Source organism: Lycium barbarum, chromosome 4 (assembly GCF_019175385.1).
Source record: "Lycium barbarum isolate Lr01 chromosome 4, ASM1917538v2, whole genome shotgun sequence".
Taxonomy (NCBI): domain Eukaryota; kingdom Viridiplantae; phylum Streptophyta; class Magnoliopsida; order Solanales; family Solanaceae; genus Lycium; species Lycium barbarum.
The window spans coordinates 15,171,883-15,188,612 of record NC_083340.1 but is presented as its reverse complement, the minus strand read 5'-3'; the positions used below and the strand labels follow the sequence as shown (position 1 = coordinate 15,188,612).

General features: G+C 35.8%; 2 protein-coding genes and 1 non-coding gene across 5 annotated transcripts; 2 read left to right on the top strand and 1 right to left on the bottom strand.

Annotated features, from left to right (window-relative positions):
- The first annotated feature begins 363 nt into the window (after nucleotides 1-363).
- On the top strand, nucleotides 364-5,398 carry LOC132635322 (uncharacterized). Of its 3 annotated transcripts, XM_060351652.1 has the most exons (7): nucleotides 374-608; nucleotides 688-777; nucleotides 1,109-1,263; nucleotides 2,265-2,385; nucleotides 4,512-4,631; nucleotides 4,714-4,784; nucleotides 4,876-5,398. In XM_060351652.1, the coding sequence occupies exons 1-7, from the start codon at nucleotides 516-518 to the stop codon at nucleotides 5,123-5,125; spliced, it is 900 nt and encodes a 299-aa protein (XP_060207635.1). In that variant the 5' UTR covers nucleotides 374-515; the 3' UTR covers nucleotides 5,126-5,398. The 3 variants fall into 3 exon arrangements, with proteins under 3 accessions (XP_060207636.1, XP_060207635.1, XP_060207634.1); XM_060351653.1 differs by lacking the exon at nucleotides 688-777 and having other exon boundaries at nucleotides 364-608; XM_060351651.1 differs by having other exon boundaries at nucleotides 428-777.
- Nucleotides 5,399-6,045: 647 nt separating this feature from the next.
- Nucleotides 6,046-6,117, bottom strand: TRNAW-CCA (transfer RNA tryptophan (anticodon CCA)). Its single transcript has one exon. It is a non-coding gene; the product is annotated as a tRNA-Trp (tRNA).
- Nucleotides 6,118-12,269: 6,152 nt separating this feature from the next.
- LOC132637193 (uncharacterized) lies at nucleotides 12,270-14,132 on the top strand. The gene is made up of 3 exons (XM_060354323.1): nucleotides 12,270-12,444; nucleotides 12,548-13,158; nucleotides 13,722-14,132. Exons 1-3 carry the CDS (start codon nucleotides 12,282-12,284, stop codon nucleotides 14,130-14,132), a joined length of 1,185 nt encoding a protein of 394 aa, XP_060210306.1. The 5' UTR covers nucleotides 12,270-12,281.
- The last annotated feature ends 2,598 nt before the right edge of the window (nucleotides 14,133-16,730 follow it).

The following is a 16,730-nucleotide window of genomic DNA, read 5'->3' as shown; positions in this document are numbered from 1 at the left end:
TCTACTAATGTCCATTTTACTTGTCAAGTTTAAAAAATCAAGAGATAATTTACCATTTTATATCTATTTTATCCTTATTATAATTATTTCCAATTCATTTTCTAATATAGTATATTATGATGATTCTCACAATCCAAATGATGTACTCGTTTTCGTTTGAGGGAGTAAATTATTTTTTAATAATACCTTTTAGGAACACAAAATTCCCTCAAATATAAAATAAAAAGAAGAAAAGAAAGGAAATCCGAATAGTAGCATGAATGATAGATAGCCAACTAGCCAATTGACTAATAATTTGGAGATGATTTAGCAAAATTACCATTTTAGTTATTACTGATGCGTGGACAAAGAGAAAGAGAGTAGTGAATATTGAGCATTGGGTTTTGTTTGGAAAACGCTCCACGCAATATGACTGTGCCCTCCACTTGTGGAGTATAAATACAAAGATAATGGAGAAAAATAAAGTTTATAATAATCAAGCTCTGAGGCAGTAGCATTTTGGCGGAAGAAGAAAAATGAGGCCGGAATCAGCCGATCTAGTTTGCCAGCTTGATAACGTTCAAGGCGTCGTTGATGCCCTCACTTCCGTTCGCTGGAAAAAACACCAGGTTAGCTTCTCTTATACTACAACAAAATTCCATTTCTGTACCAATAATTTCCTGTTTCCTCCTCTACAATTACATACAGGATGCACTTTTGGAGCTATCCGAACATGGCATTGTCTTAATTGTTGAGGAAACCGCTTGTCTTCAGGCAAAAGTTTACTTGCAACGAGAGGTTTTCTATTTTGCTATGTCTCTTGTAATTTTACTACCGTAGAATGTTTGAATTATCAACAACAACAACATACCCCAGTGTAATCCGCAAGTGGGGTCTGGGGAAATTCTATGGGGCAAGTTTAAAACAACTAGATTTAAAGCACATTTTAGTACATCACACACATTAATTTAGAACCACAGGATTCAAAATTCTCTTTTTATTCCTTAAATTTGTGCCAAGTCAAACTAAGACACTTAAATTGGGACGGAGGGAGTACCTGTTTCTGTTCAGAGATGTGAATTTGTACTTCTTTTGTGATACTGAACTAGGTGTTTATTATTTTGTGTAGTTATTTGTTCGTTATGAATATAGCGCAGAAGGGAGGCCGCGATTCGGAGTGAGCTTAGGGTTATTTATTGATTGTCTGAATACATTTTCAGTTCAAGGACATTCAAGCGCTATTGAATTATGCTATCCTGGTCCTGATATGCAGCTTCTTCTCAAGTAATTATCCTCCAAAACTCGCTCTCTATAATTAGGTTGTCGAATAGCTTTTGGATGTTGGCACCTCCATTTCAGTTCTGTATGATTCATGATAGAAATGCTCCATTGGTTTATCTAGGGTTCTTTAATTAAATGCATTTTTCAGTTGACTAGACAGAGTAAAATTTGAAAAATTGAATGAGTGAATTATGTTTTTCCTCTAGCCGAGGGTCTATCGGAAACAGCCTCTCTACCTCCTAGGTAGGGGTACAGTGTGCGGACACGCTACCCTCCCTAGGCCCCACTTTGTGGGATTACACCGGGTATGTTCTTGTTGTTGTATTGACAGAGTGAATTAAGACCTATTATTAGTTAGCACCAATAAGACGAAGAAGAGGAAAAAACATCTTTAGTTATTTCCCCCCACTTTACGGGTATCCAACAGGGGAAGATCTAAAGTTTTGAAGATAGTGATTGCAGCTCTTAATATAATGTACATATTTTTAAAAGTTCCGTTACAATTTCTATGCACGTTTATAATAATTCGAGTATGATACAGTGAGTACTCTGCTTATATGCTGGATCCCCTTTAGGTCTCAAGGTCATACCATGTGACTTCGCATTTTAATTAGCGTAACCGTGAAGTCGTGGTAGAACAAGTCTTTTTTTCAATTATGTGCATGGCTTATCTAGAGTACACTCTTTTTCCTTTGTATATATCTGCCTTTTATTGAGTGGAAGTCTGGAAAGACCTCAATAAAGAGATAAAGTGAGATGGTAGTTGTCAATGTTTAAGTAATTGAGTAGTTTCACCATTAAATCAATGTTGATGAATCGCATCTCCTACAAGTTTTGTTATATGCGTTGTCCTTCCTTAACTAATAGAGTTATGCAGAATCTCAGAAGCAAAATCACTTTATCTTTAGGCACATTTTGCTTATTCCCAAGTCTTCTTTCACTGGATGAGCACCCCTTGGCTAGCTTTGAAGTTTTGTAACCTATTTTTCTAATTCCGGGGTTAGGTCTGTTGACTCTTCAGATTCTTGTACTTACGCGGAAATCAGAACAAGGATTCCTGATACAATATCATGGGACTACAATTTTGAACCTGCTGGAAGTACTCCTCTCAGTTTTACAGTGAAGGTAAACATTCCCCTTGATAGCAGTTACAGAGAGTAGATACTGGTATCCTGTCTTTGGTGAGCACCAGCTCTACGAAAGCATGTGTCTGTATGATTCACATCTTAGACACATAATCTATGTTTCCGGACCAGGAGTAACATAAAAATTTCTTATTAAAGATTGCTCTTCGTGTGTCTTTTGCTAATGTGTTTCTGTTTATGATTATTTGAGATATAACTTTATCCATAAAATCATACTAGTTTATCTTCTGATTATGCGCTCATACTAGACAGGATGGACAAAAGAACATATAGAACTCATTTTTGTTTCCTCATATTTTCTGAAAGTTGGAACCTCTGCAGTTCTTCCTTTAGTTAGTCTTGTGAATTCAATTCTATCTATCAGGTTAGTGAGTGTATCAAGCTAAATGAGTGAATCTGGTGTAGGCAGACTTTCTTTGATGTTTGGTATAAAGCTTGGCTTCAATTACTTTAATGGATTCCTAAGAGCTGAGGAATAGAAAAGGTCCAAAACAGTTTAGTGTCAAAGTATATGTTCTTTCTTCCAGGAACGGAGACTTCCACAAGGAAACTTGTCAAATATCCGAAATTCATTTAGGTAGTAGTTCATCCATACTTCTATTTTGTGATAAACTGGTTGTAGCAATCATAATACTTTGACATGGAACTTAAGCCTCTTTTGTTGCATGAGAAGAGTTCACTATAGCTTACATGCCATAAATAGGGAATTTTTGCTGATTTTGTTTTGATTCAGGCCTTAAATGCTAGGTTATTTGAAGTGGTAAAAACATCATAGACAAGTTCCCTGATTTTTAGTTGTTGAAAAATAAATATAAAATGTTTTTTTGTTGGTAGAATCAGAAACCATTAACTTTCAAAACTCCTGGTTCAAAGCACCATACGTTGAATTGACTGCGCATGGCCAAGGCAAAAATTAAATTTTGAGTGAGAAGTTTCTTTGCATTTGTCTAGGATTTGACTTCTCCAGCAATGTGAAAGTGTAAACACCCGAACAGGTGGCTACTTAAGTATCACGAATTCAGCTGAGTCTGCTAGTGCACACTGCACACACTGTCAAACTAATCGTTTCCAGTTCCTTGTTCTATAGAACTTTAAACTTGAAATTTAGGTTAAGTATCTTGACGGCATTGGTTAGTGGAGTAATGTAAGAGAAATTATCTGTCTCTATCTGATACGCCTCTTTCAGGAGGCTTCATCTGGAAATATAACCTAATTTTCTGCTATTATTGTGGACTTTTTGTCCCTGATACTGAAACAAATGTGTGCCAATGCCCATCAACCTAATTCTCTGCAAATGATGTCCCAGAAGCAGCAGCTTGGGTTTAAAACTGGTGTTTCCTATTTTGACTAAATTTCTCAGTGACCCTGGTCATTTGCAGAAGCAATCAACAAATCCAAGAGTAATGCTCCAGTCATCTGGTTTCCTCTCCCTATTCTCTCTTAAGTTTGTTCAGAAAGGAGGGAAAGGAAAAGAAAGGTAGTGTAATAACAAGAAGGAATATAGAAGAGGAAGTTAAGGAGATCAATTTTATTTCCTTAGTTTGGCTCAAGGGGATTCGGGGAGGGAAGGAAAGTTGTATTAGTCTTCCTCCTTTTGAATAAAGCTGTATTCTTCTTCCATGCTTTTGAAGTTAAACAAGTCGCCCAAAAGCAAAAAGAAAAATTTAGAAATTTCATTGATTTTTTCTCTTTCCTTTTAATCCAAAGAAATAAGAGTTCATCCGAACTAAATTAAGTCTATGGTCAAGTTTTGGCTTGCTGGTTCTTCGAGTCCCACAAGTAGAGCTTAAGCAACCTTTCTGAAGTTAGCTTCACATTTTTGTAATTGTGAAGTGTCATGAATTCATACACGAAATATGTTCTTTGTTGTCCTTCATTGTATCACAAGGCGGTTAGCGCAATAAGGATTGTGATTGCTTGAAGTCTCATCCTTTACCCTTGAGCTAATTATCACCATGTCATTGGCTATGTTACTCGGACTCTCCTAAAATGTCGTCGGGTGCGTGTCGGATCCTTCAAAAGTAGTGTATTTTTGGAGGATCCGACACGGGTGCGGCAACACTTTTGAAGAGTCCGAGTAACTTAACTCATTGGTTCAATTGATAGTCTGCAGCTCTAAAAGAAGCCATTGACGACCTTGAGTGGCCAGGATCAAGCATTCATCTAATCCTACAACCTACACCACCATCGGTTACCTTTAGAGGTGAAGGCCATGGCGACTTACAGGTAGGGCTTGACCTGATATTTCAGTAGCATTCGATTCTCATGTTCTCTAAACCTCATCTATTTTTACATTTCATTTTTGCAGATAGACTTTATGTGTTATGCAAACACCGATCTTCTGGTTGCATTTCATTGTGATCGTCAAGTCTCTCACAGGTTTCTCTCCTGACTGAGTGTGAAGTAAAAAGCCAAATGCTTTACATTTGTGCTATACTGTATAATCTGATCAAGACCTTGACATGGACAGGTATAAATACAAATTTCTCAAAGCTACAACCTCAAACATACCCACTACTGTCATCCGGGATAATCGAGGAAGTAAGCTGACCATTGGTAGAGGGGGAATGCTCAAAGTTCAACATCTGGTATCAGTTGCAAAACCAGCAATGCCACACCCGCATGTTGATTCTGCTGGCTATCAGCAACCCAGCCGTATTGCTTATATTGAATTCTTTGTCAAGCCAGAGGTAGATGAAGACGATGCGAATGATACATAGATGATAGGAGATTCTTGCTTTAGGAAAATTAGTTGCTAAATTTTCACGTTGAAGGGAGATTGGCAACTAGATTTAACGTTTGCCATTAACTTCCTTACATGCACTTTTAGTAGTCAGTGTTAGGGTATGGACTGGAGTCGTTCTCTTAAACCCAGTATTAGTGCTTTACATGTTTACAATGTACTGTCAGAAATCAGAAGATATACAAAATCGATGATGTATAACTTGTGAAAGATATAGGTAAGAAATCAGACATTACCTTCACGATAATAAGGTTCTTTGCTCATATAAAAGTGTCCAAATCAGTTGTTCTATATGCAACTGTACATTTAAAAGGTGCTTACTTTTCCCTTTGTCAAAAAGGTTTTCATAGAGCTAGAATACTAGCAAATATCACACATTTAAGCCTGGCAGGAAATGATACGACAGAATGATCCAACTCTTGTTTCTTCCTACTTTAGGATGTTTTGGCAAAAACAAAACGACCCATGATGGTATCATAGAGGTTTTTTTTTGAGAAAAGTGTCTTTTGAATAAATAAACATGATATCATCTCAGTATATTTATATACCACGTTGGTATCAAGATTTTGGAGGCCGAGATTTTGAAGCTTGGTTAAATGCAAATTGCTACTTAATATTTACAAAAGTACATTTTGAATTGATTAGCTAAACATAAACAGCTAATTTATAAAAATACTTTTCGGAAAAAACACTTCCGACAACAAAACATTTCAAAAAGTAAATCGATTTTGGATGTTTGAGCAAAGAGGCTGTTAGATCATATAAGATACAAAAGCCATCTGTTTTGCCAAAAAAAAAGTAGCTAGAATGAGAGGACACATAACCCTACCAGAAAAGTGGAAAATTTTGGAATGGCCACAAATAAAAAATATTGGGACCGAAATATTTCGGGGTTATTGAACCCGACGTGAATCGAACACGCAACCTTCTGATCTGGAGTCAGACGCGCTACCATTGCGCCACGGATCCCTGTTGAAAGGAAAGACGATTCACATATTGTGGTTGTACAGAATATCGGAATATTGGCAATTATTATTTATTATTTGAAATGAATTTAAGAAAGATGTTTACCAAATTAAGTAAATGAAAGAGTATATCAGAAAAGGGAAAATTGGTCAAATCATAATCTTTTTACATTAATCAAAATAGGTTAAATTGAATTGTTACAAAAAGTCAAAATAAGGGAGATCAATGTAATATCGTAAACCACAAAGGAAGTTAGTGTTATAGAATCAAGTTTAGAGGGAGGACTCCGAAATTATTCAAAAATAATAAAAAAAAATCAATGCATGAGCGAGTCGTGTTGGGCTGAAACAAAACCAAAATACTGTTGGGTCATTTGCACGATTGCCCTTCAAATGCACTGGTCTTTAATTTTTGTCCTTTGCCTAATACCTCGAGATTTTGGGTTCGAACCTAGGCTCCGTTAAAAAAAAAAAAAAAATTTGCAAGGGGTTTGTAGCAAAATTAGGCCTATTCAGGCAGAGGTTTGCCTTAAGGCAAACTTTTACCCAAAATTAGGCCGTAAGGCAAATCTCTGTCTCTTAGTCGGAAAAAAAAAATCGCAAGGGGTTTGTAGCAAAATTAGGCCTACTCAGGCCGAGGTTTTCCTTAAGGTAAACTTTCTTTAAGGCAAACCTCTGCCTGAATAGGCCTAACTTTGTCCAAATAGGCCTAATTTTGTGAATAGGCCTAACTTTGCCCGAATAGGCCTAATTTTGCTACAAACCTCGGCCTTGGGATTTTTTTTTTAAAAAATATTTGACTGAGCGGGGGTTCGAACCCGGTGAATTTTTAAGCGAAGGGAAAAAAAATTAAAGATTTCAAATTTGAGGGGCAAAAATTAAAGACTAGTGCCTTTAAAGGGCATTCTGCACAAAAAAAAAAAAATATGAAGGCAAACTTACAGGATTAGCTACCTTAAGATTGGATGTAACCAACCATGGCTACCATTCCAATATTACAGCTCGTAGCTAATATTATAGGAAAATACGTATTAAATTGCGTGTATTTGGAAGTCTTCAAATACACGGATATGTGGTATAGAACGTGTATGTTAAAAACAAATCCCTGGATATTAGGCATTAATCATGCGTTAAATATGGAAGGTGAAATTAAATATTTTACAATCTGTTCCAGCAAATTAGATTCCCATTAATCACACGTTTCTCCTTCTCTCTCTCCTTATTCTTCATAGTAACGTAAAATCAAATTTCAAAAACATTCAAAACAGAGGAATCATAAAAAAATAGAGGTTTTGATCATACAAAAGGTAATTCGGAGAAAATCTTTTACAAATCAAATTCACTAAACAAACAATTGAAGTACTGCTTTTGTTGCGCGCATTCCATTTGTTGCGTCGTAAAATCGCATTTTGGTGAGTGATCGTTTTGTGGTATTTGATTTTCGATTTTATGTTTTATTATCTCCATTGTTATTTCGTTTTTTTTTCCTTCTGAATAGTGAGTTCGTATCTAATTTTTATATTTTAGGCAGTGATTTGTTCATATCTATGTGTAGTGCGTGCAGTTCATCAATGTGATAAAAAATACACAGACAGTCAAATTCGTGTGTGTTTTTTGTGAATCAGTGATGATCTGTATATTTGTTTGTATATTTTGTGAGCGTGTGTTTGTTTAGATTTTCGTGTATGTATGTGTATTGTCCTTATGTATGTGTTAGTGTATTTGATGCACCAAGGAACTGCGTGTCCAAAAATACATATACATTCAAATCTTTGTGTCATAATTTGTATATATTTTGTATGTGTTGATTTTCTCCATTGTTAGTTGTTTTCTATAATAATTCCGTATTTTATTTGATAATGTAGTTCAAGATTTTACCAAGCACGTTGAATTCGATTGTTGGAAAATGTCGTCTATATCTTCGTTGATTAGACACTGTGGTACTTGGAACGATGAGAACCGTTATGTGAATTTCAAAATCGATGCTGTTGTTTTCAAAGAGTATTCGACGTATATGGATTTGTTACAGACAATTTGTCACGACCCGACTAGGGGCCGTGACGAGTACCCGATACTTGTACCGAGCACCCCTTATCTATCGTATTACCTGTACCTCTTAGCAAGCCGTGTAAACCGAGCCATTTTTTTTCCTTGAACATAAACTAATAAACTCCGTTATTACCTTGTACAACAATATTAACATGCCAAAATACTATACATATATCTGTACCTGACTGACTGTACGTATCTGTCTACGAGCCTCTAGACATAGTACACTTATACATAGAAAGGGCCGGGGTGCTACCAAGCCCGAATGTATATGCATAAAATAGTATCGCTGGAGTGAGGCTCCGGAACAACTGGAGCGCTGTCAAGTGCGGCTGGTAGAGCTTCTAAGGATCACGTCCACCTGTCTGCTGACCTGCGCGGCATGAAACGCAGCGTCCACAAGAAGGGACGTCAGTACGAATAGTGTACCGAGTATGTAAGGCATGGAAGACAATGCAAGCAATAACATAGAGTGCGATTAATAATATCATGGAGTCACAGGACATATAACGAGGCAAGAAAGTAACCTGTACATAGGAAGGCCCCTTTTTGGGCGGCTATCATGCATGGCTCGTCTTTCCCTTTTAAAAACGTTTCCCCTCCATGAACGTAGAAAATAGAACTTATATTATGTCGTATCTTGTCGTATCGTGTCCTATCGTGCCCTATCGTATCCTATCGTGGCATATTAGGTCGTATCCTATCGTGGCATATCAGGTCGTATCCTATCGTGTCTTATCATGGCATATTATATCGTGTAATGTCATGTCTTACTACAGCATGTCGTATCGTGTTATATCATGTCAATGTCATAGTATAGTGTGTCATAGTGTATCATGCCATAGCGTAACTTGTCATATCATAACATAGCTTATCATATCATAGCATAGCTTGTCGTAGCGTATCATATCATGGCATAGCGTATCATAGCGTATCATATCATAGCTTAGCTTTCCGTTGAAAATCTTTTCTTGTTCATATATATATAAAAATAGAACATGTCATATTGCCGAGGCGTCGGCAGCCGATCCATTTAGCCATAAATACACATCCCGCGTCCGGGCATCCCGCGTCCGGGACGATATCATGTCATGTAATGCCAACTGATCAGGTGGATATGCGTGTATAACGCTCTGCCCTTATTCCCATCTTCCCCGTATACATATGCATACATCATGTACATATATCAGCGTCTATAGCGCTCTGAATCTTTTATCATATACATATACTGGTATCATGTACGTATATCAGCGACTATAGCGCTTTGGATCTTTTATCATATACATATACGTGTATCATATACATATATCAGCGACTATAGCGCTCTGGATCTTTCATCGTATACGTATACGTATATCATGTACATATTTTATAAACATATATATATATCTTATATACATATACATGTCTTATATACTTTTACATATCTTATATACATATACATATTTTATATACATATACATATTTCCATTAGAATGGTACAGTACTTATCGTTTGATAATCGAAACGAGGATCAAAAGTTTCCTTTGGATTCTACTCCCAAAATAAGTCAAACGGAGCAATAGGGAAAATCCGGGAACAATGGGCCCACCTCGGGTCAAATGAGGCGGCGTACCAAATTTACGTACATTATATTTCATGACGTCACTTGTGAGGGTTTTAAGGTAGTCGGGTCATATTTATGCCAGTTCTAGATGTTTAGGAAGTTTCTCCAATATTTTACGCAATTTCTAATTCAATTCTACTGAATGAAAAAGGGGAAACTTTAAGTGCGGATTCCGGGAAATAGGGTTGTCCCCGAGGCTCGTACCCAACTTATTACGTTTAAGACATGCCATAGAAGGAAGGGTGAAGCCTTACATACCTTTTCCGCTTCATACACGTCTCCAAAATCAAGTTTCAAGTTCGCCAAAATCTACAATTTGGTCACAATTACCAAATGTTAATTGTAAGGCTTTAAGATTTCAATCTTAACCAATACTTGTCTACAAAAATTTGGGCAGCATCTCCCCTATAAATACACCATCCCCAAAATTCAACTTAGCCAATTTTTTATCAACAACAATCCGGGAATTCAACCCGGCCAAACTATCAACACAATGACAACAACCATGACTACAAAACACAATATAACACAACTAGAATACAACATAAAATTCAACTCATACTATTTATACAACAATATACATATATGTCCACTTACATATATGTACACCCACTTTGTAAACTTCCATATTTCCATAAATTCTACTCATTTCCACATACTACAACATAAACCAACCTTCATAACATAATAAAAAGGAATTAATTCTTTACCTTTCTCTCTTTTCTTCCTTCTTGGCTAAGACTTGTAACTCACAAAAATATGTGGTTTCTTGCTCCAATGACTACTCCACCTTGCTAAGGGCCCTTTAATTGGTAGAAAATGATTTTTGAAAAAAAAATTTTTTTTTTTTTTTTTTGGTCTTGAGCTTGGCCGAAAATGGCCCTTAGGTTTCTCCCTCTCTTCTTTGTTTTGTTTTTCACCTTCTAAATTTTTCTTGAAAGTTCCATGATAATGATCCCCTTTTATCTAATTAGCACATGGAAAAATTAATTAAATATCATGGGCTTGCCAAGCCATGGCCGGACACCCCCTTTATTTGGGCCTCAATTTTTTTTTTTTTTTTTTTGTCATGGGCCTAACTCGGTTGGCCCCGAGTTGGGCCTAGCCCACTGACCTTTCGACCTTAAAACGTCCATATCTCCTTGTACCGATGTCACCCGGGAACCCACGACCTATGGTTGGAAAGCTAATTCAATTATCTACAACTTCTATTTCTTGGTATTTTTCCAAATTCCAAACTTATAATACCGTTTTTGCCCCTAAAAGTCAGATCACCCGAAAACGTTTTCTAAAAAATATTCGTTTGGAGGACTTCCACTTTGATTTGGCCCAAGGGTCCTTCTTGAGTTATGTTTAACTTCACATATGTGATTCATATGACTTTTCAGATGTCCAAAAAAAATCTCGATGTGTGGGCCCCACCTCAGCTTACAAATAATCTGACGTAAAAAAAATACGGGATATAACACAATTGCAACTCAGTTGATATTAGACACGACCAGAACAGAAATATACATCAAATACATGGTGGAGGGTAGTGATATACCGATGGAAATACACAATGATATAGGGGTCAGAGTTTATGCGAATTTGAAGAAAGAGAATAAACAGTTAGCAATGTATCCTTTGTGCATAACTACTAATGATAAAAGCCTTGACAACTGTGTATCTGATGAAAGTTGTATTCAAGGAGAGGTTTTGCAACTTGGATATACAAGTGAGTTCAATTCTATTAAAACAGTCGGGTGTGTAGACTTGACGTCTTCAAGTTATGGCAAGGCTGTTGCTGTATTTGAAAAAGACACCAATCTAATTATCGAAGACAAAAACTAAAAAAAGTTGATGTTGATCAAGTTTACAAGGACAAAAATACATTAAAGGCTGTGATGGAAAATTATGCAATTTCACATAGGTTCAATTTTCGTACTGAGAGGTCTAATGCAATAAGGTATGATCAAAGGTTTTATGGTGTGTATAATGTTATGTATTTATATTGTATAAGTAAATTTATTCTAATAATTTGTTTAATCAGAAATTGTGCTATGTATTATACTGTTCTATCATATTATATGCCTTTTATTGACTGATGTATTTTTTACTTAATGTATTTATGTTGATCTATTTATTTGTAGCTATACACTTGTGTGTGTGTCCGAAGAATGTGATTGGAAATTCAGGGCATCAAGTGTTGGGAAATCCGAAATGTTCTTAGTTAGGGAGTTCCGTGACAAGCATACATGTCCGCTAAAGGATAAAATGTATTCGGAACGGCATGCCACAAGTTGGTTAATAGGAGGGATTGTTAAACCAAAAGTAGCCAACCATAAGAGGAAATACACACCTAATGACATAACAGATTATATATTGAAGGACCTTGGCATGAATGTGTCTTACATGGTCGCTTGACGGGCTAAAGAGAGGGATACTTAATGGGTGAGCCATCAGAATCATACAATAAATTACCCGGATATCTATATATCATGGATAAAACATACCCTGGGTCGCATATACGAATGCGCAAATCCCACGACAACGAGTTCCTGTATGTTTTTATAGCATTATATGCATTTATCAAGGGCTTTGAGTGTTGTAGACCCATTATGGTGGTAGACGGGAGCCACCTTAAAACAGCATACAACGACACATTCGTTTCAGCAAGCACACTAGACGGTGCAGGTAAGCCAAAAACACATATATATTTGATATGCAATAAATATTGTATTTATTAAATGAATACATACATACTGAATTCTTTGTTTAAATGCAACTGTATGTGCAGGCAATATACTTCCCTTAGCATATGGTGTGATAGATTCTGAGAATGACAGGTCTTGGACGTTGTTCTTTGAGCGGTTCAGAGAAGCCTATGGAGTTAGAGAGAATATGTGTATCGTATCCGATAGGCATGAAAGCATAAACAAAGTTGTATGTCTAACTTATCCAAATGTTCCGCATTACTCGTGCATATGGCATTTGTGGGGTAACGTATGTAAGAATTACAAGAAGAGTAAAGATGTTTTGAGTCCAGTGTTTTATGCAATGACAAAGGCATACACACGGGAAGAATTTGATGAGTTGATGGCGAAGGTTGTTAAGGCAGATATTCGGGTGGCAGAGTATTTGGAATTAGCTGGAAGAGAAAAGTGGGCTAGAGTGTATGCATCTGTTAACCGAGGATGGACCATGACTTCGAACATAGCAGAGTGTATCAATCGTCACCTTGTAGCGGCAAGAGAACTGCCTATATTTGATTTTCTTGAAGAAGTTAGGAAGATGTTTGGGAGATGGAATTACACTAACCGGAGGAACGATACATACACGTTCACAACACTCTCTAAAAAGTTCCAGGAGATGCTGTCAATAAATGAGTATCTATGTTTACGTATGGCGGTATGTTTAAGTTCAATTCATTTAAAATATACTTTAGTGACCTGCAATTATCTTTAGCTGTGTGTGATTTATTTGACTGTATTTGGCTGCTCAAATTTTTTCATCGTATCTGATGTATTTTTCTGTAATTGTCGGTTGCAGGTTTGTGATGTATTTGGTATATTTTGGTTGTATTAGTCAGATTCTGTTTGTCATGTATTTGATTTTTGTTTTTAATGTAAAACATGTTCATGAACATAATGGTTTTATCTTCTGAAGATGTATTTATATGCATTTGGCTAAAAAGCACCTTTATGTATTTATCCAATATTAAGGTAGTATTCCTGATTTTTTGCTTTTATTTATTACACATCCTATCCTTTAAATCCAATCTTAAGATAGCTTGCATCCGATGTTGAAATTCTACGGTTGCTTGGTTTTTTTTTTTGAATGTCAAGCATGTTCATAGACATAATGGTTTTATCCTTTGAGGATGTATTTATATATATTTGACTAAAAGCATATTTATGTATTTATATTTATTTAACTGCATACTCAACAAATACAACTAATGACTTTTGTAGGTGGAACCATCAGCCGAATACGTGTACCCGACAGTCCATGATGGAGGAAGGCGTTTCGTTGTTTGCTTGAAAAACAAAACTTGCAGTTGTCATATGTTTCAAATAGATGAAATTCCTTGCCCACATGCTTGGGCTGTCTTAAAAAAGAAAAATCTAAAAGCTGATGATTATTGCTCAGAATTGTTCAAACCACAGACTGTGATGAAAACATATGATATACCTGTAAATCCTCTCCCTGGTGAGCGTGAAGGGAAGATTCCCACATACATCTCGGAGGATGTAGTTTTGCCACCAAGATACAAGAAACCACCCGGTAGGCCGAAGAAGAAGCGTGATAAGCCGTTAAGGGAATTGCTTATTGGTAAAAAAAAGACATGCTTGCGGCACTTGTGGACAGCTGGGACACAATAGACGTTCTTGTAGTTTTGAGCCTCGAAAAAAGTGATTGTTTTTTTTTATTTACAGCCATTTGCATTTGTTATAAAAAATACGTTGTTTTTTTTGCAATATTCGAATAAAGGTAGTCAGTTTAAATAGATTATTTAGTTCTGGATAATGGACCATGTGAAAATATAACATACATGAAATACACTGTGTGAATGATGTAATTTATAATTAACTGACTGTGATAAATTGAAAATTGAGTGACACCGGATTGTTAAGTTGATAATCCAACATAGGATAAACTGAACATGTATCTTGTGTATTTTGAATATATTTGACTGCAGTAACAACTTGATAAGTTCATAATCCAACATAGGATAAAACTGCACATGTATCTAGTGTATTTGGTAAATTGTGTATTTGGATATACTTAAATACATTAAAAAATGCTCAACTTGATGTGTTTTGATATATCTACGAATGCAGTAATAATACACAGTGTGAATGATGTAATTTGTAATTAACTAAATGTGGTAAATTGAAACTTGAGTGTCACCGGATTGTTAAGTTGATAATCCAACATAGGATAAACTGCACATGTATCTTGTGTATTTGGATATATTTGAATGCAGTAACAACTTGATAAGTTCATAATCCAACATAGGATAAAACTGCACATGTATCTTGTATATTTGGTAAGTTGTGTATTTGGAAATACTTAAATACACTCAAAATTACTCAACTTGATGTATTTTGAGATACCTACGAATGCAGTAATAATAGCTGAATATTGGTAAATTGAAAATTGAGTGACCAGATTGTTAAGTGCATAATCCAACATATGATACAACTGCACATGTATCTTGTGTATTTGGATATATTTGAATGCCTTAAAAATAGCTAACTGTAGGCAAGGCATTGATAAAAGGTAGAATAATATTGGCAAAATACATGAAATTGGTTCGTTGAATGCAGTAATAATAGCAAAAGATTGGTAAATTGAAAATTGAGTGACACCAAATTGTAAAATACATCTAAAACCAAAAAATGTGTGCCAAAATAGGTTCACTTAAAACCAGTCACAAATCTGGTATTTAATCCAAAGTTATAAATCAGTACTAATCAAACATCGATTGCATCAACGAATGTGTAATCTATGGCTGGCCTAATTGGTCTTGGTGGCACCTCATTATCACTTTGAGCATCGTCAGCTACCTTTCGTTCTGCGTAGTCCCATAGGAGTGCACCATATCTTATACGCATCATCGTTGCATCAACTGTAGGAGGAACCACTCCACCCGAGCTCAAATACTCAGCAAATGACGCCACGTAAACACCACAATCCTTGGAAAAAAGATGTATGAGAAAGATTAAGAATACTGTACACTTTGATAAGGTCAAAAAACATTTAATAATAACTACAAATACATATGTGTACATGTATTTGAAAAATGTTTGCGCTTGATATTCAGTTTATCAATTGTTGAAAAATACATAAATACTTTAAAAAAATACATGAACAACTTACATGCTACTACTGGCTTGCTGAGGCAGTTTTTCAGCATAGACTACTTCAAGACTATCATTTTGTGCGTTATCCGTATAAGCTGGGTCTTTGACCAAATCTATGCCTTTTTGGTCTACGAAGAATCCACCAATATGTAGGAAATGTGGTAGAAGTGTAGCAAGTTTCTGTACTTCAGCCTTAACAACTGCATTATGCCTTGCTGCTTGATACGAGTCGTACACATAAAGACGCCGGTCCGTAAAATAATGATACCAAAACACACAAAAATATATGCATAGAAAAAGGTATCAGTATCTTCATTCAAAATACATCCAACACTTATCTTAACAATATATATATAAATATATATATATATATATATATATATATATATATATATATATATATATATATATATATATATATATAATTACCTATCCTTGAATGAAAGCACAACCAATATGCAGTGATTTCTTTTTGTATGTTGACTGGAATCAGCACATTGTCAACCGTATGCCACGGGACATTTGCAAGAATCCTGTGCCCCTTCACGTACTCGCGCAACACTTTCTCTTCATTGGCCACATTGGTTTGAGTTTGAAGGTTGTGATAGGCGCTATAGACAACATCAACCTTCTGCCTGAATACACAGTCCACCGTAGTGAATTTGTAATTAGTCCTTTTGTCATACTTGCCTTTCTTTTGAAAGTAGTAGAAAATGACGTCAATGTGCTGCAATCATTAAATACAATAGTTAAAAACACCAAAAAATACATGAAGTATTTAAAATAACTAAGTATATAGGTTAGCTATATTGCACCTCATCATTCCAGAGTTGGCAAGGCATTGATAAAAGGTAGAACCAATTTTTATCGGCGACAGTTGTGATGCCAAAATTGTACTCGCCCCCATGCTAAAAAACGGCCATCTTCTTTTGGTAATGGTCTTCCTTATTCTTTCTATAAAAGAAAAATACATAAATAGTCATCATCCATTATGTTTTGGGAATACCTCATTGTAGCTTCTGTGTAATAGGAAAAAACTCAGAAGAAAAGAACTTTTGAATAAAGAGAATTACTATTACCAATCACAAAGAAGATACTGAGAACACAAGAGTG

Coding starts and splice junctions, on each gene's coding strand:
- LOC132637193 (XM_060354323.1), top strand. CDS start 12,282: ATGCGCAAATCCCACGACAACGAGTTCCTGTATGTTTTTATAGCATTA. Junction 12,445..12,547: donor AAGCACACTAGACGGTGCAG/GTAAGCCAAAAA, acceptor CTGTATGTGCAG/GCAATATACTTCCCTTAGCA. Junction 13,159..13,721: donor ATCTATGTTTACGTATGGCG/GTATGTTTAAGT, acceptor TGACTTTTGTAG/GTGGAACCATCAGCCGAATA.
- LOC132635322 (XM_060351651.1), top strand. CDS start 574: ATGCCCTCACTTCCGTTCGCTGGAAAAAACACCAGGTTAGCTTCTCTT. Junction 2,386..4,511: donor CTCTCAGTTTTACAGTGAAG/GTAAACATTCCC, acceptor TTCAATTGATAG/TCTGCAGCTCTAAAAGAAGC. Junction 4,632..4,713: donor AAGGCCATGGCGACTTACAG/GTAGGGCTTGAC, acceptor TCATTTTTGCAG/ATAGACTTTATGTGTTATGC.